The 24573-nt window shown below is 45.2% G+C and overlaps 1 protein-coding gene across 2 annotated transcripts; it reads right to left on the bottom strand.

Moving 5' to 3' along the window:
* Positions 1-421: 421 nt before the first annotated feature.
* On the bottom strand, positions 422-6714 carry LOC119622015 (uncharacterized). 2 transcript variants are annotated; one of them, XM_073017677.1, is made up of 4 exons: positions 5124-6714; positions 4758-4854; positions 3928-3971; positions 422-2685 (listed from the first exon to the last, which is right to left on the bottom strand). In XM_073017677.1, the coding sequence occupies exons 2-4, from the start codon at positions 4799-4801 to the stop codon at positions 2345-2347; spliced, it is 429 nt and encodes a 142-aa protein (XP_072873778.1). In that variant the 5' UTR covers positions 4802-4854; positions 5124-6714; the 3' UTR covers positions 422-2344. The 2 variants fall into 2 exon arrangements, with proteins under 2 accessions (XP_072873778.1, XP_072873779.1); XM_073017678.1 differs by having other exon boundaries at positions 4758-6714.
* Between the last annotated feature and the right edge of the window lie 17859 nt (positions 6715-24573).

The raw sequence follows: 24573 nt of genomic DNA, 5'->3' as shown, positions 1-24573 counted from the left end.
GAGTCATTGTTATCCAGGCAAACCCATGGCAGAAGGAATGACTCAGCCTCCCATTTCTCCACCCATTCCTATGGCCTCAGAAAAATTCTCATTTTATGATGAGATGGGACCACTTTTCCCTTCCCCGGTGGATTAGAGCTTTCTGTGTCTATTTTCCCAGGACCACCATAACAAAGTACCTCAAAGCAGGTTGTTTAAACTACAGAAATTTATGGTTTCCCAGTTCTGGAGGCGAGAAGTCTGAGGTCAAGGTATGGGTAGAGTTGGTGCCTTCCGAGTCCTGTGAGGGGGCATCTTTTCCAGGCCTTCCCTCAGCGTCAAGAGGTTTGCTGGCAATTTTTGGCATCCCTTAACTTACAGAAGCACCTTCACACAGCGCTCCTCCTGCATGTGGCTCTCCCTGCATGTGTTTCTGTGTTCAAGTTCTCCTTTTTTTTTTTTTTTTTGAGGGCTGAGTTTCACTGAATCACCCAGGCCGGAGTGCAGTGGTGTGATCTTGGCTCACTGCAACCTCCACCTCCTGGGTTCAAGCCATCCCCCCACTTCAGCCTCCTGAGTAGCTGGGATTACAGGTGCCCACCACCATGCCCAGATAATTTGTATTTTTAGTAGAGATGGGTTTTACCATATTGCCCAGGCTGGTCTCCAACTCCTGGCCTCAGGTGATCAGCCCGCCTTGGCCTCCCAAAGTGCTGGGATTCTAGGCATGAGCCACCGCACCCAGCCCAAGTTCTCCTTCTTATAAGGACACCAGTCACATTCGATTAGGGCCCACCTTAAGGACTTTATTTTAACGTGATTACCTCTGTTAAGGTCCTATCTTTAAATAAGGTCATATTCTGAGGTACTGGGGGTTAGAACTTCAACATAGCTTTCTTTCCGGGGGTGGTGGGTTGAGGGATAAATTTCAACCCCTAATACAGGTGCCTCAATGTCGTGCACATTTATATTTGCTGGGAAGATAAGGAGACATTGGAGTCAGTGGTTTGGTTTCTTTTGCTGGCTTAGGGTTAATAATGATTTAAGGCTTTGGAGTAATGGAAGATAAACTGCTTGTCACTGCCTACTCTGTGTTGCAGAAGATTGCATTTCCGTGTGAGGCCGGCCCCAGCCTGGCTCTGCAGAGGGCTTTTCCATTACCTTAAGAGCTGGTGGTGATAGCCTCCATTAATATTCAGCCCTTTGGCCTCCACCCTCTTGCATTCCCTCAGCCCTAAGCACTTCCCTCTGACCCTCCAAGAGGTAACATCAGGGTTATTGTCCCCAAGAGACCTCTGCAATTACTTGCAGGGGAACCCGGTGAGGCTCTGCTGAGAGTGTATGCCAGGAGGGGCGTGGGTGGAGAAAGGGAGCTCGGCATGCAGATCTTCGCCCTCCCCCGTCCAACCCAATATTAGAATCAAGGGGAACCGTGATGTCTGTCTTTGCCTCTGCTTGCTTCCCTCCTCCGTGTGGATGCTGGGAGAACAAGATAAAATTCCTTGTCGGCTCGGGCTCTAAATTCTCATTTGTTTATTAAGAAATGATTCTGTTTTCTCTGAGGAGCCATCTATCCTGCTCTTCTGGGTGCTGTGCATTACTAAAGAAATGAAAGGGAGAAAGGTCCTTGTTTTGGCCATGGGTTTTTTGTTTGTTTTTGGGGTGTGTGTGTGTGTGTGTGTGTGTGTGTGTGTCTTTCAGATGTCTGTATCACCAGAGAGAATGCTTTCTGAAGCCTGTCCAGGAAATTTGGTTCTAAGAACAGCCTGCTAATTTGAGCATCTTCAGGGGTGACTCGTGCGATGAGGCTGGCATGCTGTCCACAGACAGTGGCACCATGGCGGTGGGAAGTGCGGTCTGCACTCATCTGCCAGGGCTGCCATGACAAAGGACCACAGGCTGGGCCGCTTACGCAACAGAAATGTATTTTCTCACAGTTCTGGAGGCTAGAAGTCCAAGATCAAGTTGTCCGCAGATTGATTTGTTCTGAGTCTCTCTCCTGGGCTTGCAGATGGCCAAGCTTCTCTGTCTGTCCTCACATGGTCTTCCCACTGCACACCAACGTGTGTCCCAATTTCTTCTTACAAGGACATCAGTTGTATTGGATGAGGATCCCCTGAGTAAACTATTTAACCTGTATTAGCTCAATAAAGACCGTGTCTCCAAATACTGTCCCATCCTGAGGTCTCAGGGGTTAGGAATGAACCTAGGGAGAGGCACAATTTAGCTCACAGCTGTGCCCCTGTAGGGGACTCAGTAGGAACTCAAATCTCAGGCTGGACCTTGATCTGGGTAAGTGACCTTGGGGAAGGGCAAGGGTATCAGTTGGGGTTTTCTGTTGTCAGTGACAGAAAACAATCCAGGCTCACTGGAACAATGAGAGAATTGAATGAGATGATCTGGAGAGACAGGGATGCCATGGAAGGCTGGACGACAGACAGTAACCCTGGCACCTTGGAGAGGGGAAGTGGAAGTCGCAGGAGCTGCCCTTTGGTGGAAACACTCCTGTCAGTGCTTGGTGGCTGCAGCAGTGAACTCGAGTCCCAGAGGACAGCTGTCCTGCCGGGTTCCCCACTGTGCTGGAGTAGGAGGAAGAGGAGGAGTCCAGACCCTTGGCCTCAGTGTTGGGAGTCAGGGTACAGGGTTCACATCCTCCCAGGACCACCCAGAGTCCAGGGGTGTGAGCCCTCGAGAGAAAATCAGCAGCTGTCAAAAGAGGAAATGAATGTTGGTAAGCTGAAACAATGACAGATATCTATCGCATAGCATTTCCTTGCTTCAAAAAGAGGGAATGCATTGGACGACCTCTGTGCTCCATCTTCATTAAACATTTACTAACGCTCTCCCGTCACTGCTTTCTTGAGTTCTGTGCCTTTCTTTGTCTAGGGGTGTTGAGATGTTTCGCTCAGGGATGTTTTATTGCCTGTGGTGTCTCCCTTGCATTGCATTTGGCATTCCCGGGAGTTCTCCTCAGTGAGGCGAGGGACTCTGTTTGCTCAGGAAGGTCACCAGGCTTAGAGTGCTATAAAAAACCAGGGAACAGCTTCCTGGTATAGATCAGTTTATTAATGTCTTCTTTGTGATTTGTACCAGTTGTAAATATTATATTCATTATAAATAATAATTCAACCTGCCATTCCTTCTCTGGTTCTCAGTCACCTTGTCTATAAAACAAGAGGGTTGAATTAAATGATTATTAAGGTCTCTTTCCGCACTGGCCCTGTTGGATTCCATGAAAATTAAACTCCTCTGGGTAGACAGTCTATGGGGCTTGACTGTGAGGCATCACCCAAGAACTTGGAAATGGGAAATAAGATTTCCCTCTGAGAGAAAAATTATAAAACCAGTCAGCACCAGATCAAAGAAGATCTATTTAAAGTCTCCTTATATGGACAGGATGAATTTCAGACCAGAGCAGCCCGGACTGACAGCAGGAACATCCTGAGGGACAGAAGGGCCTGTCAGAATGGATGCAGCATCACAGACACAGAGAGAAATGAGACCGAGGAGGATCGTCGGGATGATTCAAGCTCTGACTGAGACAATGCTGGGGTGATGGGTATCCACACATTAGTAGGCTCTGGGCCTCTCCTGGCTGCATTTCTGTTATGGAGAAGGCGAGGAGCATCCAGCTATCATGACTGGGTGCCCTAAAGCAGGGATGAGAGTCAACATCTTTAACAATGCATATAGCACAGGCACCACCCAAACAGCAAGGTCTTCAGCTACAGCTGGAGCAGGGACCTGGGGCCCCCATTCTGCCTGCATTTACCTTCTAACGTCTGGGAGCTCTGTGAGGTCCCTGATATGAGAAGGGCAGTGAGTAGGAGCAGACAGGAGGCTCCAGGAAGAGCCTCCTTACCAATTAGTTCAGAAGAATTTTAATATGTTGATAACTTAACATGTTTGAGCTATTCAGTTCATCCCCTTTGTCTCATTCTAACTCACCGGGAAATCCCTGGATTGGAATGCAGTTTCCCATCTGCTTTGACCTACAGGGAAAAAACAGGCATCACTGGCTTACATAATTGTGAGATGACTATATTTTTCAAGGTAAACAGAGTTTCTGCTTTATCACTCTCTTAGGAGCCTGGTTACACTGATCAATGTGAATTCACCCCTATGAGAGAAATCCACTCTTGGCTTGCTGACAAAGTCAATTGCCTCAATTACAAAAAAAAAAAAAAAAAAAAGATTCCCAAACTTGCCCCATGGAAGCAAGCCAGCCAAGCTTGGAAGTAGCCAGCCAAGCCCTTTTTCAAACTTAGAATCAGTGATCCAAGGGTCCTTTCAGTATTTTTCCACAGGATCTCTGGCTGAATTTCCACAGCATGTGAAAATTCAACTATAGACAAGACAGCATGATGCAGCGATTTTCTTTTTTTTTTTTTTCCTTCTTCTCTCTCTCTCTCTCTTTTTTTTTTTTTTTTTTGCACATTTTATTTTAGTAGCACAACTCTTATTTTCAAATGATCTTATGAAGGACCCCAAGCTGCAGATACGATGTCTTCACATCAGGCATCTCTACTTGGGTGTCTGACAGGCACCTCAAATATAAGATGTCCAAAGAGCATTCTGGATGCCCTGCCCCCGCTGCACCTGCTCCTCCCCAGTGTGCCCTCATCTCTCAGGCCTAACACCTAAAATAATTCTATTCTCAGGTCATCGCTTAGCCTCAAACTCCTGCTTCCAGCTACAAAACATATGTAGAATCCCATCCCTTCCAAGCTAGGTCCCACATAGCTGAAGCCTTGTTTTCAGCCACCATCCCCTCTTACCTGGATGACTGCAACAAACTTGTAATAGGTCTTCCCACTTTCATTACTGCTTCCTATACTTCCCTGAATTGGAATGCAGTTTCCCATATGTTTCTACCTATAGGGAAAGAACAGGCATGGCTGGCTTATGTAATTGTCAGATGGAGCAACATTTGCTCCATTTAAAATTATTTTTAGAAGTCTAGACTTTAGAATCTCTACTTGTTAATGATAATATGGCAATGACCAATTACTACCATTTTAAACGTATTATTTCTCTATTTAGTGAAATAATATGTTTAAAATGTAGATCAGACGGTGATTTTCCCCTGTTCAAAGTGCTCCAACATCTCCCATCACACTTAGAGTAAACTGCAAACTCCTTACCATGGTCTACCAGGCTCTCCGCCATCTGGTTTCCTGGTACCCCATTGGTTGAACCGCCAGCTGCTCTCTCCTTCACTCTTGTGGCTCCAGACACACTGGACTTATTGTTGGTTCTCAAATGTGCCAAGCTTGTTCTCTGCTTTGCATTTGCTGTTTCCTCTGCTTAGAACCTCTGGTGCCCTTGACTTTGAATGGCTTACTTCCTCACACCAATCAAGTCTTTGCAAGTCTCTGCCTTTGCCCAGAGAGGCCTTCCCTCGCCACCTCTTTAAACAGCCTGCCTCACTCCTACTCTCGAGCTCCTCAGTCAGCCACTGCCCAGCACACACCACATTTCATAGTGGATGTTGTTATGTGCCGCTCAGCTCCCCTGGCAGGACGGAGAAATGCTCATCGCCTTAGCTGCTGGGAGTGCAGACACCACCAGCTCACACCTGAGACACTTTCCAAGCGTTGGAAAGTGTCAGAGGTGTGTCATTTCCTCTGTCAGAGGAAGCTGCTCCACCAACATGTACGCCCACTTCCTGGAGGCAGCTTGCAGCCAAAGACTGGTCACGTGGGAGTGCAAATGCCCAGTCCTCCAATCTCAATTAGGACAACACTGCTTGTTGTCCCAAGCTGCAAAGCTCCTCAGGAGGAAGACAGAAAGCAGCTTTTCCGTCTGTCCGTCCTGCGTCCCTCACCCTTCACAAGTGTTGCTCCTGAGATCACGCCCCCAAAAACCTCCTGCAAATCTCTTTGTGAGAGTCTGCTTCCTGCAGAACCTGTCCTGTGGGCCTCTACCCCAAATTATGGGGTTTTCACTTACTTGCTTACACTTACTTCTTTATTTCCTGTCTCCCCAGCTAAGACTTAAGTTCTGTGACAGCAAGGAAAGGTCTATCTTATTCCTCTCTCTATCCTGGCCCAGATGCCTAGACAGTGCCTGGAATACGTGGAAGTTCAATAAATATTGAATGAAGAAATGAATGCACCCCCCCCAATCTATATAATAGATAATAGGGAAACTGTCTTCCTGAAATTGTGTGTGTGTCAGGGGCCCTCCTCCCTCTGTCACTCCTCTACCCACCACTGGAGAAGTACTCAGGGCACCTCAGCAGCACCTTCAGACAGAGTCGATTTTAGAATCAGGAAAGCAAGATTCATAGCCAGTTTCCATCACTAGCAAGCCCTTCCCGGTACCTCCTGGAGTCAGTATTGGGCCTTGCGGGGTCTTTAGCTTGTTCCACTGCGACAATGAGCCGCGCACTCCGCTCCGCTCCTGGAAAAGAAGCTGGGAGAATGGAAAAGCTAATCGAATTGGCTCATTTCCCTGAAGCCAGTGATAAATCTCAGGGGTCTGAAGAAGGCTCTAGGGGATCTAGTGCCCCCAGTGAGATCTGGGGTGGGGAAATTGACCTTAGACTCTGAATCTCAAATCAAGAGTGGTTCATTTTTACTACAGAGCCTGGAAGGGAGACTGCTTGGGACCTGCCCTGGGATGACTTCTGCTGGCCCTGGGGAGCCAACTCGTATTCCAGTAGAATGTCCAGGAAGCCATGTACCCTGGTGACAACTCACTTTCTCCTACCGTTAGAGTAAGTCTCCTTGATTTCCAGGATTGGAATTCCCTGGAATGTTCAATGTGCCATCATTACCAGGACATAAAGAATGTTTCTGGGTCAAGAAGGTGCCAGAGATGGTTTAATGCACATCTTCATTACCTAATTGTTTTCTCCTGGTCTATTCCCCAATTGCTTCCACGTCTGATGAATATTTCTCTGCTTTCATATGTGTTTTTGACAGAGACAGGGGAGCAAGGCTATCTGTAGGCTTTAGATCTCCTGTCTTCTCTTTTGAGCATGATGAGTTGGAGTTAGATAATGCAGGGAGAGCTTGCTCCGGAACCCGGGAGGGAAGTGTGGCTGGGAATGCCCGCAGATGGGTGATGCCCCTCTGTCCTCAAACTGTGTTAGACGAGCTCTGCTCTCACCTGCCCCTACACGAGAGGCAATCCATTAGATACCTTGCATCTGGGGTAGACTGAGCCAGCACCAGCTGTGAGAGTGGCTGCAGCTTGGATTGCACTTCCTCCAGAAGGCAGCCAGGACAAATGCTGCTGCTCATTCTCCAGGAGGAGGTTCCAGGATGATCCAGCCATTGTTCCTTCTCCGTAGCACAAAGGGAAGATTACCCAGAACAAATACCTTAACAGCCTTCAAGACAGTCTGGACACATCCACAGTGGTTGTTGGACAGCTCATTATACACTCTCTGAGGAGACTGGTCTCGGGTCCCTAAGCAGGTTGATGTTGGCAGTGGCCGGGGAGGCAGGAACATGCATGAAGGACACAGAGGCGAGAGGGGACTGAGCTGGATGAAGTGCATCTAAGGCCTGGGGCCAGTCAGAGAAGACGCATCTCCTCCTCAGCACCACTGAGGCCACGCAGCCAGCCTTGTGAGGAGATGCGTCTGAGGACCTTCGAGCCACACATCACTGCCTTGAGTATAAGAAGTGCTGGAGCACCTGTGATAGAAATTGGCGCGCAAACATCCCCCTAGAAAGACAGGTAATGCCTCATCTCTACCAAGGCTAAATTGTTTTTATAACATTCTCATCATTATTCTAAAGAATAAAACCATTACTAGTACATAACGTCCTCATCAGGGTACGAGACAGGCCCCAGGCTCTATTCTTGGCCCTGGCACTTATTTGGTTGAGTCACTTAGTAATCTAGGCGAGAGCTGCCTCAACCTTTTTTTTTAAATTCATTTTTTTTTTTAGGCCAGGAACAGTGGCTCACACCTGTAATCCCAACATTTTGGAGGCCACAGTGGGAGAGTTGCTTAAGGCCAGTAGTTGGAGACCAGCCTAGCAGCAAAGTGAAACCCCATCTCAAAAAAAATAAAAAATAAAAAAATAAAATAAAAAGCCAGGCATAGTGGTGCACCTGTATTCCCAGGTACTTGGGAGGCTGAGGTGTGAGGATCACTTAAGCCCAGGAGATGGAGGCTGCAATGTGCTAGGATGACACCTCTGCACTCCAGCCTGGGCAACAGAGTGAGACCCTGTCTCAAAAACAAAATTTTGTTTAAATGTCTAGGCTTTAGAATCTCCATTTGTTGATAATAATATAACAACGACCAGTTACTGCCTTTACTCTTGAATGGCCACTGTGGGTCAGGCACTGTCCCAGGAGCTGGAGGAATAGTGGTAAGCAAGCTGAAAACCATGTACTTTTCCTGGAGCTCATATCCACGGATCATCAGACAGGCAATACTTCCCCCATTTTAAAGCTGAGGCCATTAAGGTTTAGAGCCCTGAAGTGATGGCATGTGAAGCACTTCCCCATGGGTGCCTGCTCTTGGGTCATTGCTTCTTGGTGCTAACCTATCCTTCGGTGTTCCACTTTGTTATGCTGGGACTGGGACTCTAAACCAATTTTTTTCTAGCCTTTGCCAGCTGCTCCTTGGTAGATTATATCAGTAAGGGGTGCTAGGGGAGGCAAGAGAGGAGGAAAAGGGACCTGCTTCCCCCTGGGTGCTTGCAGAGCCTGCCTGCCTTCCTTCCTTCCTTCCTTCCTTCCTTCCTTCCTTCCTTCCTTCCTTCCTTCCCTCCTTCCTTCCTCCTTTCCTTCCCTCCCTCCCTCCCTGCCTCCCTTCCTGCCTCCCTCCCTCCCTCCTTCTCTCTCTTTTTCTTTCTTTCTTTCTCTCTTTCTGTCCTTCCTTCCTTCCTTCCTTCCTTCCTTCCTTCCTTCCTTCCTTCCTTCCTTCCTTCCTTCCTTCCTTCCTTCTTTCCTTTCTTTCTTTCCTTTCTTTCTTTCTTTCTTTCTTTCTTTCTTTCTTTCTCTTTCTTTCTTTCTTTCTTTCTTTCTTTCTTTCTTTCTTTCTCTCTCTCTCTCTCTCTCTCTCTCTCTCCTCTCTCTCTCTCTCCTCTCTCTCTCTCTCTCTCTCTCTCTCTTTCCTTTCTTGTTAGAGTCTTGCTCTGTCTCCAAGCTGGAGTACAGTGACACAATCTCGTCTCACTGCAACCTCTGCCTCCCAGGTTCAAGTGATTATCCTGCCTCAACCTCCCAAGTAGCTGGGACTACAGGCACATGCCACCACACCCAGCTAATTTTTGTGTTTTTAGTAGAGACGGGATTTCACCATGTTGGCCAGGATGGTCTTGATCTCCTGACCTTGTGATCAGCCTGCCTCAGCCTCCCAAAGTGCTGTCCAAAGCTTGCTTCTCTGCCATGGTCTTTGTGGGCATCACTCTGGCCTCTGCATCTGCCCAGCAGCTGCTGTCGCAGCTTTTCCTGCACCACAGACCAGTCTTGCTGTGCCCCTTCTGAGATTCCAGCACCAGCCCAGCAGAGCCCCCTCCTCAGAGAGCGAAGCCTTGGCTCCTTGGGGCCTCTCCTCCAAGTTTCTAGCTTCTAGCTTCCAGGTTGTAGGAACACCATGGTGCTCCTAATTCCAGCTGCTTCTCTTGGTTCCCCCAGGCCTAGTGTGGAAGCTGTTTCCTCAAGCTGCCACTCCATGGTATCTTAGTGTTCTTTTTCTTGCTTTCTTTTAATTTTCTAGTTAACAATGCTTTATACCTAGCTAATAAGCTTTTATATAAAATTATTCTGACCAGAATACCTGGTGGGGCTCCAGTCCCCTGACTGGTCCCTGCTGAATGCACATGGTCATGAAACTGACCCAATTTTCCAACAAGCTGGATGCCCATAGAAGCGAAGCTTGAGGAACTTAACATTTGTACAATGAGGCGCACCTGCTGCCTGTGGACTAGCTTCTCTCCCTAGCCCCTCCTGTTTTCCTTCCCAGCTATGTAAACCTCTAACTTTAGTCAGTAGGGGAGGGACAGATTTGAGGTTTGGCTCCTGTTTCTCTGGCTGAAGTCACCCAAATAAAAAGCCTTCTTTCTTGGAAATGCTCATTGAATCAGGGATCAGCTTTCTTTGTGGTGAGCAATGGGACCTAGACTGAACTCTTGGCATTCGGTCACAGTCTCACGTGGCTGAGCTTTGTGAGCCACGATGGTGATGAGCTTTGTGAGCCAGTACAGAGATGGGGCTTTGACGCTGTCCACTCCTTCCACAGCCCTTGTTGTACCCACTGTGCTCCCGGGTGATGTCTGGCTGGCATCAGATCACTGGAGAGGGCATTACCTCTGATCACCGAGCCCCATAAGAAGGTCTGGCTCACCTTCCTTCATGAGAGACAAGGAAGACAGTGTCCACATGCCCACTGCCCAGGGAGAGGGGCACTCATTGCTGAAAAATGATGTCGGTCTAAATTGGTACCCTTGCCTGCCCACGGCTCTTCTGGGGGCAGCTGGTGGCAGGCCCTCCAGTGCCTACCCTACAGTCACCTCCCTTCGTCTTTCTTGCAGATGGGACCTGCGATTGGGTCAGGCAGAGGTCTCTTGGTCTTGGGCAAAGTAGACCCTTCTCCCAACACAGGGGATGAATCATGATTGCTCTTAGCCAGCCATGGTTATGTCCTTTCATTTTGCCAATGGTTGGGCATGTGACTCAGGTATGGCCGGTGAGAAGAAAGACAGGGAGAGAAATCTACTGGCTATGGAGTGAAGGCAGCCTGGATGGGACGTCTGACTCTTTCACTTCTCATCTCTATAACCTTGGGCTTGTTACTTAAACTGTCTTGAAATCATAATAGCGACATCATAGGCTTGTTGAAAGCATCAAATAGGAAATGATACATCAGTGCAAGCACCTTTCTGTGCCTGCCAGGTGCTTAATACATACATTTCCCGTTTCAATATCCAGACTTGTTTATGAAGTGCACAGTTTTGTATTTATTCTGGTCAGTCTCAGCATCAGTCACTTTTGGGTAGTAGTTACAAGTTTTCATTTTAACATGGATTCTTGGCAGGGTGCAGTGGCTCACACCTATAACCATAGCACTTTGGAAGGCTGAGGCAAGAAGACTGCTTTGGTGAATAGGGAGTTGCTTTGCCCTCCCTTCCTTCTAGCCTGGAGCTCCAGCAGCCATCTTAGGACCGTGAGATAACAATACCAAGGACAGAAAGTCAACAGCTAAGGGCAGCAAAGCAAAGAATGAGAAAAAGCCGGGATTCCTCATGGCACTCCACAGTCCTGGACTCCTCTGCTGCTTGCAACTGAAAGCATTCCCATGCACTACAAAATAAGCATTCCTAGCAAACACGGCCCCGTTGGGTCAGCCCTCACGCCTGCTGCTGTAGGCTGCACCCTAGAAAAGGCAGCCCCATCCTGACAGCTGTGGCCGCTGGTTTGTGCTGCAGTGGTGGCTCCTAGCCCTCCCCACGTGCACTGTGTGTTCTGAGGCTGAGCTCCAGCACAGCCCTCGGAGCAGGAAGATGTATAAATAAAAGGCCTTATGTTTTACAGGCTAGTCAATATTTATTCAGCCCCAACAGAGCAGTGGACTGGAGGGAACAGAGAGACTATAAAATGTCTTCTGTATTGAAGCCTGAAATCATGCAGGGGAAAGGGGCTTCTCGGTGCTCCTCCTGCAGAACAGTCCTCAGCACAGCAGAACTTCAGAGGCCTCTTCTTTGAAGGAAAGGGGCTGGGGCAATCTGGCAAATGAGGACAGACATGAAGGCAGGGCTGAAGACACAGGAACGGCTGAGCTCTCAATGCAGTTCTAACAGGTGGTCATGTATAGTTGACCTCAAATGCAAATGATCCATACCAGAACATGAGTCCCTGTCCCTTGTCTTCAGAAGCCACTCTTCTCTCTTTCCTTAGAGCATCTCCTGGGAAGCCCACACTTTTGAGAGCAGCAATGGTGGGGTCTTTTTAAAGCCCTCTGGAAGGGCGTTTGTGTGTGTTTGATGGAAGGCACATCCCCACAGGATTTTTGGGTCCTCCCTGCCCCTCAGTTTTCCCTGCCATGTAACATATGTTTTGTTGACTTTGCCACTCTCTGCTCTTATCTGGGTTGCTACATTTTCCCTCCTCTCCCCTCTCCCTCTTACTCAGTGTCTTAGTCTGTTTGGGTTGCTATAACCAAATACCTTAAACTGAGTGCTCATAAACAACAGAAATGTATTGTTCATAGTTCTGGAGGCTGGGAAGTCCAAGCTCAAGATGCCAGCTGATTCTGTCTGGTGAAGGCCCTCTTCCTCATAGATGGCACCTTCTTGCTGTGTCCTCGCATGGTGGGTGGGGCAAGCTACCTCTCTGCAGTCTCTTTGGTAAGGGCACTAATCCATTCCTGAGGACACCACCCCCATGACCTCATTACCTCCTAGAGGCCCCGCCTCATAATACTGTTGCATTGGGGATTAGGATGCAACATGAATTTGGGGGGACACAAACATGCAGATGATAGGACGCAGCCTTTACACAATATCTGATTTTTTTTTTTTTTTTTGGACAGATTAGAGGATTCTTTTCTCTACACAAAGCTTTCAAAGCTCCCCCTGGATAACTGAATCAGGCTCCACGTCTGTTGCCTGATATTCAGAGCTGTCCCCTCTCTGCCCTCAAGCATCTAGCCTGACCTTCATCTCTCCCTTGCATACACCCTGTGCGCTCCACAGAAACGATCATGCCTCTCCCAACCTGCTCGTCGGCCTCTTCTCTGTGCCTTTCCTTAGGGTGCTGCTGGAAAGAACCTAGCCAAGTCTATCAAGGCTCAGCTTAGCTACCTTCCTCCTTTTTCTTCAATGTCTGCTTTTCTTACTGGGAGAGCACTTCCTTCCTTTAGATCATTATAATAATTAATACCCATTGCACTAGAATTACTAAAACTCTCAGCTTCATGCATTTCTCCCCACTTTCTCTTACATAAGGGATCAGTGGATTTCAACCCGAGTGGTTCTTACCTCTACCACGGGGCGTACTGGGCAGTGTCTGGAGGCATTCTCGGTTGTCACGCTATGGTGATGCTACTGACGGGTAGAGCCAGGGATGCTGCTGTAAACTCCCTGAAATGCCTGGACAGCTCCCCACGCCAAAGAAGCATCCAGCCCAAAATGTTAACAGAGCCAAGGTTGAGAAAACCTGTATTAGATTATAAGCTTCCTGGAGGCAGAAACCACACTCCTATTCTTTTTATTCTCCATAGTACACAGCTTGAAATAGAATGTTATTCAATTATCTAAAATGATTGACTATGAATGTTTAATTGCATTTATATATCTTGTTTTGAACCTGTAGATAGAGGCCTACTGCCCAAAGAGTGGTGCCTCACCCACATTACCCACATGATCTTCCCATTGTCCAGCACGTGTAGTGTCTCTAAGGGCTGATGGCTGGGTAACCCTACATCATTGATATTCTCTAAGGCATTCTCTGCTCTGCTAGACTCCATAAAGCAAAGTCTCAGCTCATATTCTCTCAGCTCCTTATAGAAATTCCTTCACTAAGCTGTGCTTTAGTATATTATGTCTTCTGTCTTTATGGAGGGTCCATAAAAGCAGAGTTCTGTTGAACAGTGTTTCTGACTCTTGTGGAACTTTCTTTAGCAGTATTTCATGCACTCACTGCACTGGAAGGTGACCTTAATGCGGCCCCCTTCTTTTACAAATGAGAGTAAGAGAGTAAGGTTCTCTGTGTCACTCAGTGTCCTTTATCCAAGGACCTACGTGATCAATTCCTACCTAAGTTTCCTACCAGGAAAACGTTTTGTCTCTGTAGATGAATATGTATGCTTTACACTGTTGGAAAACAAAACTCTGTGCAGTCCAATATGCTTCTCTTTTTGGCTTAGCTGTCAGAAAAGTTAGAACCAAATTAAATGCCCAAGTTTTAGAATCTGCTCCACTCAGGTGTCTAAAACCATCTATTTCTTTTGCATTCTTCAGCAAGAGTGTTATCCTTAAATGCCTTCTCTTGCACTGTATTTTAATCTTTAAGCTGCCTCAAGTCTTTTCGAAGTAAGTAGGATACAAATCTTAACTTAAAGGAAAAAAAAAAACTTCCGAATGTTATTCCAAGCCATCTTCTGTTGTTGAGTATGAAATGCTTGGGCTATGGAGTAGAGGCAGCCCGGATGGGACGTCTGACTCTCTCACTTCTCATCTCTGTAACCTTGGGCTTGTTACTTAACGTCTCTTGAAATCATAATAGGGACATCATAGGCTTGTTGAAAGGATCGAATAAGAAATGATACATCAGTGAAAGTACCTTTCTGTGACTGCCAGGTGCTTAATACATACATTTCCCATTTCAATGTCCAGCCTTGTTTATGAAGTACACAGTTTTGTATCTATTCTGGCTAGTCTCAGCATCAGTCATTATTGGGTAGCAGTAACAAGTTTTCACTTTAACGTAGATTCTTGGCCAGGTGCAGTGGCTCACGCCTGTAATCTCAGCACTTTGGGAGGCCAAGGCAGGAGGACTGCTTGAGCCCAGGAATTCAAGACCAGCCTGGGCAACAAAGTGAGACCCCATCTCTACAAAAATTTTTTTAAAAATTCGCTAGGTGTAGTGGTGCATGCCTGTAGTCCTAGCTAGTGGGGGACTGAGATGGGAAGATCACTTGAGCCCAGGGAGGGCTGTACTGAGCCAAGATCATGCCACTGCACTCCAGCCTTGGTGACAAAGCCAGAACCTATCTCAAAAAAAATTTTTTTAATGTGAAAACAACAACAAAAAAATAGATTCTTATATTTCTCATTAACCTTCCCATTTAAAGGTCATGTAACTGATATAAAGTTATCACTCTGTTCCTGTGATTTTAATTATGAAGGTAAGTTATGTAAACAACAGCACAACACTCCACTTTGTGGAAATGGAACCGAGGTTCTTTGATTGGCTGTTTTGGTTGCTATTTTCAGAGCTTGGCACTGTTTCTGCTTCTGCCACTTAGGCTTATAGTTGGCCTTGAGATTTCATATTGTAAATTTAGGGAATATGGCCTGAAAACGGCTACTTGCTTTTCTTTTTGCCTTAAGATGGGATGAATTTAGAAACGAATGAGGAATATAGAACATTCTACATATATTTATCATTAAGTGGTTTCCCATTTGTTTAGAAACCCCAGGACCTTGAAATAAGTAAAAGTAACAGAACAATCCCTTTATAAAACAATCTTAAATTTTTAGAGTGGCTTAATTCTTATAATTCCTTGTAAGGAAGTCAGTGAAGAAACTGAGGCTTAGAGAGACATCAGGGCATGTGCCAGTCCTATAGCTGCTGGTTATCGTACCTGCTTCTCCGGGGCTAGTTCCAGGCCTCATCAGACCTTACCCTTCATGTAGAACTCTAGTGCCATGCTCCCTAAATTACTAAAAGGCTCCCATCCCAGAGACATTTACATTCTTTACTGAGTTCAAAGGGCGGGAGTTGGAATTAAAATTAGAAAACCTTCCAGAGCTGTGCTGTCCAATACAGTAAACACTAGCCCCATGTGGCTCTTTAATTTTAGTTAATTAAGATAAAATAAAATTTAAAAACCGTCTGTCAGTTGTACTAGGCACATTTCAAATGCTCAACAGCCCCCTGTGGCTGGGTGGTAAACATACTGGACAGCCCAGGCATAGACTGTTTCCGTCATTGCAGAAAGAGCCTCAGTGCTATTCTAGAGCCGTTTCCTGCCTGCATGGGGGCAGAGGCAAAACAGACATCATTGCATGCCAAGCATGTCTTACATCCCTAAAGAGATGAAAAGAGGAGGGGCTTTGCTACAGGGGCTCTTGACAGTGACTCACCCCAGGCCTATCTTTTTTGTTGCCTGCACATTTTATACTCAAAGCCTCTTACACAGTTACAGAAAGCTAGTTAGCTCAGGCAGTGACCAGGCCTGGGAGCAATTGGCAACCATCAATGTGCTTATGAATTTAGCGGAGTGACTTAGTTACATTTGGAAAGCGAGGAGCAATCTTAAATACCTTATGGAGAGCTGGGCACAGTGGCTCATGCCTGTAATTGCAGCGCTTTGGGAGGCTGAAGCAGGTGGATCACGAGGTCAAGAGTTCGAAACCAGCCTGGCCAACATGGTGAAACCCCATCTCTACTAAAAATACAAGAATTAGCTGGGCAAGGTGGCACATGCCTGTAATCTCAGCTACTTGGGAGGCTGAGGCAGGAGAATTGCTTGAACCCAGGAAGCGGAGGTTGCAGTGAGCCCAGATCACACCGCTGCACTCCAACCTGGATGATGGAGCAAGACTCCATCTCAGAAAACAAAACAAGGAATAGGAACAGCTCCAGTCTCCAACTCCCAGCGCGAGCGACACAGAAGACCGGTGATTTCTGCATTTTCAACTGAGGTACTGGGTTCATCTCACTGGGGAGTGCCAGACGATCGTTGCTGGTCAGCTGCTGCAGCCCGACCAGCGAGAGCTGAAGCAGGGTGAGGCATTGCCTCACCTGGAAAGCGCAAGGGGGAAGGGAATCCCTTTTCCTAGCCAGGGGAACTGAGACACACAACACCTGGAAAATCGGGTAACTCCCACCCCAAAACTGCGCTTTAAGCAAACAGGCACACCAGGAGATCATATCCCACACCTGGCCGGGAGGGTCCCACACCCACGGAGCCTCCCTCATTGCTAGCACAGCAGTCTGTGATCTACCGGCAAGGCAGCAGCGAGGCTGGGGGAGGGGCGCCCGCCATTGCTGAGGCTTAAGTAGGTAAACAAAGCTGCTGGGAAGCTCGAACTGGGTGGAGCTCACAGCAGCTCAAGGAAACCTGCCTGTCTCTGTAGACTCCACCTCTGGGGACAGGGCACAGTAAACAATAACAAACGCAGCAGCTCTGCAGACGCAAACGACTCTGTCTGACAGCTTTGAAGAGAGCAGTGGATCTCCCAACACGGAGGTTGAGATCTGAGAAGGGACAGACTCCCTGCTCAAGTGGGTCCCTGACCCCTGAGTAGCCTAACTGGGAGACATCCCCCACTAGGGGCAGTCTGACACCCCACACCTCACAGGGTGGAGTACACCCCTGAGAGGAAGCTTTCAAAGCAAGAATCAGACAGGTACACTCACTGTTCAGAAATATTCTATCTTCTGCAGCCTCTGCTGCTGATACCCAGGCAAACAGGGTCTGGAGTGGACCTCAAGCAATCTCCTACAGCTACAACCTACAGCTGAGGATCCTGACTGTTAGAAGGAAAGCTATCAAACAGGAAGGACACCTACACCAAAACCCCATCAGTACATCACCATCATCAAAGACCAGAGGCAGATAAAACCACAAAGATGGGGAAAAAGCAGGGCAGAAAAGCTGGAAATTCAAAAAATAAGAGCGCATCTCCCCCGGCAAAGGAGCGCAGCTCATCGCCAGCAACGGATCAAAGCTGGACGGAGAATGACTTTGACGACATGAGAGAAGAAGGCTTCAGTCCATCAAATTTCTCAGAGCTAAAGGAGGAATTACGTACCCAGCGCAAAGAAACTAAAAATCTTGAAAAAAAAGTGGAAGAATTGATGGCTAGAGTAATTAATGCAGAGAAGCTCACAAACGAAATGAAAGAGACGAAAACCATGGCACGAGAAATACGTGACAAATGCACAAGCTTCAGTAACCGACTCGATCAACTGGAAGAAAGAATGTCAGCAATGGAGGATCAAATGAATGTAATGAAGCGAGAAGAGAAACCAAAAGAAAAAAGAAGAAAAAGAAATGAACAAAGCCTGCAAGAAGTATGGGATTATGTAAAAAGACCAAATCTACGTCTGATTGGGGTGCCTGAAAGTGAGGGGGAAAATGGAACCAAGTTGGAAAACACTCTTCAGGATATCATCCAGGAGAACTTCCCCAACCTAGTAGGGCAGGCCAACATTCAAATCCAGGAAATACAGAGAACGCCACAAAGATACTCCTCGAGAAGAGCAACTCCAAGACACATAATTGCCAGATTCACCAAAGTTGAAATGAAGGAAAAAATCTTAAGGGCAGCCAGAGAGAAAGGTCGGTTTACCCACAAAGGGAAGCCCATCAGACTAACAGCAGATCTCTCGGCAGAAACTCTTCAAGCCAGAAGAGAGTGGGGGCCAATATTCAACATTCTTAAAGAAAAGAATTTTAAACCCAGAATTTTATATCCAGCCAAACTAAGTTTCATAAGTGAAGGAGAAATAAAATCCTTTACAGATAAGCAAATGCTTAGAGATTTTGTCACCACTAGGCCTGCCTTACAAGAGACCCTGAAGGAAGCACTAAACATGGAAAGGTGCAACCGGTACCAGCCATTGCAAAAACATGCCAAAATGTAAAGACCATCAAGGCTAGGAAGAAACTGCATCAACTAACGAGCAAAATAACCAGTTAATATCATAATGGCAGGATCAAGTTCACACATAACAATCTTAACCTTAAATGTAAATGGACTAAATGCTCCAATTAAAAGACACAGACTGGCAAACTGGATAAAGAGTCAAGATCCATCAGTCTGCTGTATTTAGGAGACCCATCTCACACGCAGAGACATACATAGGCTCAAAATAAAGGGATGGAGGAAGATTTACCAAGCAAATGGAGAACAAAAAAAAGCGGGGGTTGCAATACTAGTCTCTGATAAAACAGACTTTAAACCATCAAAGATCAAAAGAGACAAAGAAGGCCATTACATAATGGTAAAGGGATCAATTCAACAGGAAGAGCTAACTATCCTAAATATATATGCACCCAATACAGGAGCACCCAGATTCATAAAGCAAGTCCTTAGAGACTTACAAAGAGACTTAGACTCCCATACAATAATAATGGGAGACTTCAACACTCCACTGTCAACATTAGACAGATCAACGAGACAGAAAGTTAACAAGGATATCCAGGAATTGAACTCATCTCTGCAGCAAGCAGACCTAATAGACATCTATAGAACTCTCCACCCCAAATCAACAGAATATACATTCTTCTCAGCACCACATCGTACTTACTCCAAAATTGACCACGTATTTGGAAGTAAAGCACTCCTCAGCAAATGTACAAGAACAGAAATTATAACAAACTGTCTCTCAGACCACAGTGCAATCAAATTAGAACTCAGGACTAAGAAACTCAATCAAAACCGCTCAACTACATGGAAACTGAACAACCTGCTCCTGAATGACTACTGGGTACATAACGAAATGAAGGCAGAAATAAAGATGTTCTTTGAAACCAATGAGAACAAAGATACAACATACCAGAATCTCTGGGACACATTTAAAGCAGTGTGTAGAGGGAAATTTATAGCACTAAATGCCCACAAGAGAAAGCAGGAAAGATCTAAAATTGACACTCTAACATCGCAATTAAAAGAACTAGAGAAGCAAGAGCAAACACATTCGAAAGCTAGCAGAAGGCAAGAAATAACTAAGATCAGAGCAGAACTGAAGGAGATAGAGACACACAAAACCCTCCAAAAAATCAATGAATCCAGGAGTTGGTTTTTTGAAAAGATCAACAAAATTGACAGACCACTAGCAAGACTAATAAAGAAGAAAAGAGAGAAGAATCAAATCGACGCAATTAAAAATGATAAAGGGGATATCACCACTGACCCCACAGAAATACAAACTACCATCAGAGAATACTATAAACACCTCTACGCAAATAAACTGGAAAATCTAGAAGAAATGGATAATTTCCTGGACACTTACACTCTTCCAAGACTAAACCAGGAAGAAGTTGAATCCCTGAATAGACCAATAGTAGGCTCTGAAATTGAGGCAATAATTAATAGCCTACCAATCAAAAAAAGTCCAGGACCAGATGGATTCACAGCTGAATTCTACCAGAGGTACAAGGAGGAGCTGGTACCATTCCTTCTGAAACTATTCCAATCAATAGAAAAAGAGGGAATCCTCCCTAACTCATTTTGTGAGGCCAACATCATGCTGATACCAAAGCCTGACAGAGACACAACAAAAAAAGAGAATTTTAGACCAATATCCCTGATGAACATTGATGCAAAAATCCTCAATAAAATACTGGCAAACCGGATTCAGCAACACATCAAAAAGCTTATCCACCATGATCAAGTGGGCTTCATCCCTGGGATGCAAGGCTGGTTCAACATTCGCAAATCAATAAACATAATCCAGCATATAAACAGAACCAAAGACAAGAACCACATCATTATCTCAATAGATGCAGAAAAGGCTTTTGACAAAATTCAACAGCCCTTCATGCTAAAAACGCTCAATAAATTCGGTATTGATGGAACGTACCTCAAAATCATAAGAGCTATTTATGACAAACCCACAGCCAATATCATACTGAATGGGCAAAAACTGGAAAAATTCCCTTTGAAAACTGGCACAAGACAGGGATGCCCTCTCTCACCACTCCTATTCAACATAGTGTTGGAAGTTCTGGCTAGGGCAATCAGGCAAGAGAAAGAAATCAAGGGGATTCAGTTAGGAAAAGAAGAAGTCAAATTGTCCCTGTTTGCAGACGACATGATTGTATATTTAGAAAACCCCATTGTCTCAGCCCAAAATCTCCTTAAGCTGATCAGCAACTTCAGCAAAGTCTCAGGATACAAAATTAATGTGCAAAAATCACAAGCATTCTTATACACCAGTGACAGTCAAACAGAGAGCCAAATCAGGAATGAACTTCCATTCACAATTGCTTCAAAGAGAATAAAATACCTAGGAATCCAACTTACAAGGGATGTAAAGGACCTCTTCAAGGAGAACTACAAACCACTGCTCAGTGAAATCAAAGAGGACACAAACAAATGGAAGAACATACCATGCTCATGGATAGGAAGAATCAATATCGTGAAAATGGCCATACTGCCCAAGGTAATTTATAGATTCAACGCCATCCCCATCAAGCTACCAATGAGCTTCTTCACAGAATTGGAAAAAACTGCTTTAAAGTTCGTATGGAACCAAAAAAGAGCCCGCATCTCCAAGACAATCCTAAGTCAAAAGAACAAAGCTGGAGGCATCACGCTACCTGACTTCAAACTATACTACAAGGCTACAGTAACCAAAACAGCATGGTACTGGTATCAAAACAGAGATATAGACCAATGGAACAGAACAGAGTCCTCAGAAATAATACCACACATCTACAGCCATCTGATCTTTGACAAACCTGAGAGAAACAAGAAATGGGGAAAGGATTCCCTATTTAATAAATGGTGCTGGGAAAATTGGCTAGCCATAAGTAGAAAGCTGAAACTGGATCCTTTCCTTACTCCTTATACGAAAATTAATTCAAGATGGATTAGAGACTTAAATGTTAGACCTAATACCATAAAAATCCTAGAGGAAAACCTAGGTAGTACCATTCAGGGCATAGGCATGGGCAAAGACTTCATGTCTAAAACACCAAAAGCAACGGCAGCAAAAGCCAAAATTGACAAATGGGATCTCATTAAACTAAAGAGCTTCTGCACAGCAAAAGAAACTACCATCAGAGTGAACAGGCAACCTACAGAATGGGAGAAAATTTTTGCAATCTACTCATCTGACAAAGGGCTAATATCCAGAACCTACAAAGAACTCAAACAAATTTACAAGAAAAAAACAAACAACCCCATCCAAAAGTGGGCAAAGGATATGAACAGACATTTCTCAAAAGAAGACATTCATACAGCCAACAGACACATGAAAAAATGCTCATCATCACTGGCCATCAGAGAAATGCAAATCAAAACCACAATGAGATACCATCTCACACCAGTTAGAATGGCGATCATTCAAAAGTCAGGAAACAACAGGTGCTGGAGAGGATGTGGAGAAATAGGAACACTTTTACACTGTTGGTGGGATTGTAAACTAGTTCAACCATTATGGAAAACAGTATGGCGATTCCTCAAGGATCTAGAACTAGATGTACCATATGACCCAGCCATCCCATTACTAGGTATATACCCAAAGGATTATAAATTATGCTGCTATAAAGACACATGCACACGTATGTTTATTGCAGCAGTATTCACAGTAGCAAAGACTTGGAATCAACCCAAATGTCCATCAGTGACAGATTGGATTAAGAAAATGTGGCACATATACACCATGGAATACTATGCAGCCATAAAAAAGGATGAGTTTGTGTCCTTTGTAGGGACATGGATGCAGCTGGAAACCATCATTCTCAGCAAACTATCACAAGAACAGAAAACCAAACACCGCATGTTCTCACTCATAGGCGGGAACTGAACAATGAGATCACTTGGACTCGGGAAGGGGAACATCACACACCAGGGCCTATCATGGGGAGGGGGAGGGGGGAGGGATTGCATTGGGAGTTATACCTGATGTAAATGACGAGTTGATGGGTGCAGCACACCAACATGGCACAAGTATACATATGTAGCAAACCTGCACGTTGTGCACATGTACCCTACAACTTGAAGTTTAATAATAATAAATAAATTTAAAAAAAAAAAAAGAAAACAAAACAAAGCAAAACAAACAAAGAAAAAACCTTATGGAAATATTGCCCTTAAAGCATTTACTTTCTCAAATAGAGTTCCCCTTCTGGCATGGCCATGGCAACAGGTTCAGTATCTACCCCAAACGGGAAGGGCAAGGGATCATTAGGTTTCTGAAAGGCCAAACTTGGTTTCCATTCGCCCCTTTGTATATTGATTTAGAGAAATTAAAGTGTCCCTGATATGGTATTTAGGTGCTTATGTGGTTTCTAGCTTCCATGTAGAAACCAGGGAGGTTTCTACATTATGTGTCTTGGTACATAAAAATAAACAAACAAACTGCCCTCACTCTTGTGTCTCCTGTGTCTCTGAATCCAGATAGTCTCCTAGCTGACCTTGACTTTTCTTAATTCTCTGCTTCTCTGGAGGATTTGGCTCGGGGACAGATCCCTTGCTGTAGCACCCGCATGGTGCCTTTGAAGCTCAGAACAATCTTTTTTCCTGGTCCCAAAATAGTGCCTCTGAGATTACCCCTGATACCCAGGCTGTCATTATCCTAGGTTTCTGGCTCTGCCTTCCCTTTATTCAGTTAATGTCTGGCACACTGAATGTTGTGGCTTTCTTTTGCCCCTGACTTCCCACTTCTCCCCATGTACTTTGTTAATAATAATAAGCACCATCACCACCCATTGGGCACTCATTCTGTGCCAGAAACAGCAGTGAGTGCTTCACTAGAATGAATGAATCCACCTCCACCACCACCACCTTGGAACAAGCTGCCTTCATCTTTCACCTGGACCATTGCAGAAGCTTCCTGATGGGCTTCCTTTCTTTTTTCTTTGTTGCCTTCACTCTTCTCTCCACAGAGCACCAGAAAGATAGTGTTAAAATGTGAGTTAGAGCATGTTCTTCCCCACTGCCCCAGCATCTTCTCTTTTGATTCAGAGTAAAATTCAAAGTCTTTGCAATGGCCTATAGTACCCTAAGCAATCTGCCTCTGCACCTGCTGACATTGCTCTGACCCCACCTCCTACCACTTGGTTGCTTCTCTCTCTGATCCAGCCACACTGGCCTCGGGGCCTTTGCACATATATTCTCCCTGCCAGATATCCCCATGGCTTGCTCCCTCACCTCCTTTATGTCTTTTTTTACTCTGAGATCTCTTTCTCAATGAGGAATTCCCTGGTCATCCTATTTAAAATTAAACTCACACACACACACACGCAATCACCTATGCACACTATTTATCTTCATAGCACTTACCACCATTAACATGTCATGTACTTTACTTATTTATTTATGTAAATATATATATGTGTTTATAAATACATATATATATATGTATTTGAGATGGAATCTTGCTGTCACCCAGGCTGGAGTGCAGTGGCACAATCTCAGCTCACTGCAACCTCCGCCTACCAAGTTCAAATTTATATATATATATATATATATATAATATATATATTATATATATAAATATAATAAAATGTACCATCTTAACCATGTTTAAGTGTATAGTTTAGTAGTGTGAAGTATTTACATTGTGTGCAATCAATTTCCAGAACTTTCTTCATCTTGCAAAACTAAACTCTGTGCCCATTAAGTAAATCCTCATTTTTCCACCCCTGGCAACATCAATTCTAGCTTCCTTTTCTATGCATTTGACCACTGTAGATACCTTGCATATGCAGACTCCTACAACATTTGTCTTTTCATGACTGGCTCGTCTCGCTCAGCATAATGGCCTTGAGTGTCATGCATGCTGTAGCCCGGGAAGTCTTTGAAACCAGCTTTTGTGTACGCTTCATTTTATTGGGCAGGGTGTAAAGTTCAGAGACTATTTTTAGAGTTGCTTATTTTCTAATAACTATTTTGTCTGCATTTATGAGATGTAAAAAATAAGGCTTTGTTTATAGCCATCCTTTTCTAACAGAAAGGCTTGCCACAGAACAATGCTTTTCTATTTAATTAAACCTTTCCATTAGAATAAAATCATTTATTAAAACAATTAATCATCAATAAATAGAGAACAGCACTTATATAAGACACACAGTGCAATGCGTGTTTTAGAGCAGTGGTCATCAAACTGCCTCCAGGAGTCCTGGGTCCTCAGAGATGTGTCAGAGGCCACCTGAGGAGGGGTCTCATGGTGGGGGTTTAACTCCAACCTTGCCCTCTCCTCTCAGCTTGAATCAGAGCA

Source organism: Chlorocebus sabaeus, chromosome 7 (assembly GCF_047675955.1).
Source record: "Chlorocebus sabaeus isolate Y175 chromosome 7, mChlSab1.0.hap1, whole genome shotgun sequence".
Lineage (NCBI taxonomy): Eukaryota > Metazoa > Chordata > Mammalia > Primates > Cercopithecidae > Chlorocebus > Chlorocebus sabaeus.
The sequence above is the reverse complement of the archived record's forward strand: the minus strand, read 5'-3'. Positions and strand labels throughout refer to the sequence as shown.

Coding starts and splice junctions, on each gene's coding strand:
- LOC119622015 (XM_073017678.1), bottom strand. CDS start 4,801: ATGAAAGTGGGAAGACCTATTACAAGTTTGTTGCAGTCATCCAG. Junction 3,972..4,757: donor AGTTTGTTGCAGTCATCCAG/GTAAGAGGGGAT, acceptor TTTTCCCTGTAG/GTCAAAGCAGATGGGAAACT. Junction 2,686..3,927: donor TCCAATCCAGGGATTTCCCG/GTGAGTTAGAAT, acceptor CTCTTTTGACAG/CTGCTGATTTTCTCTCGAGG.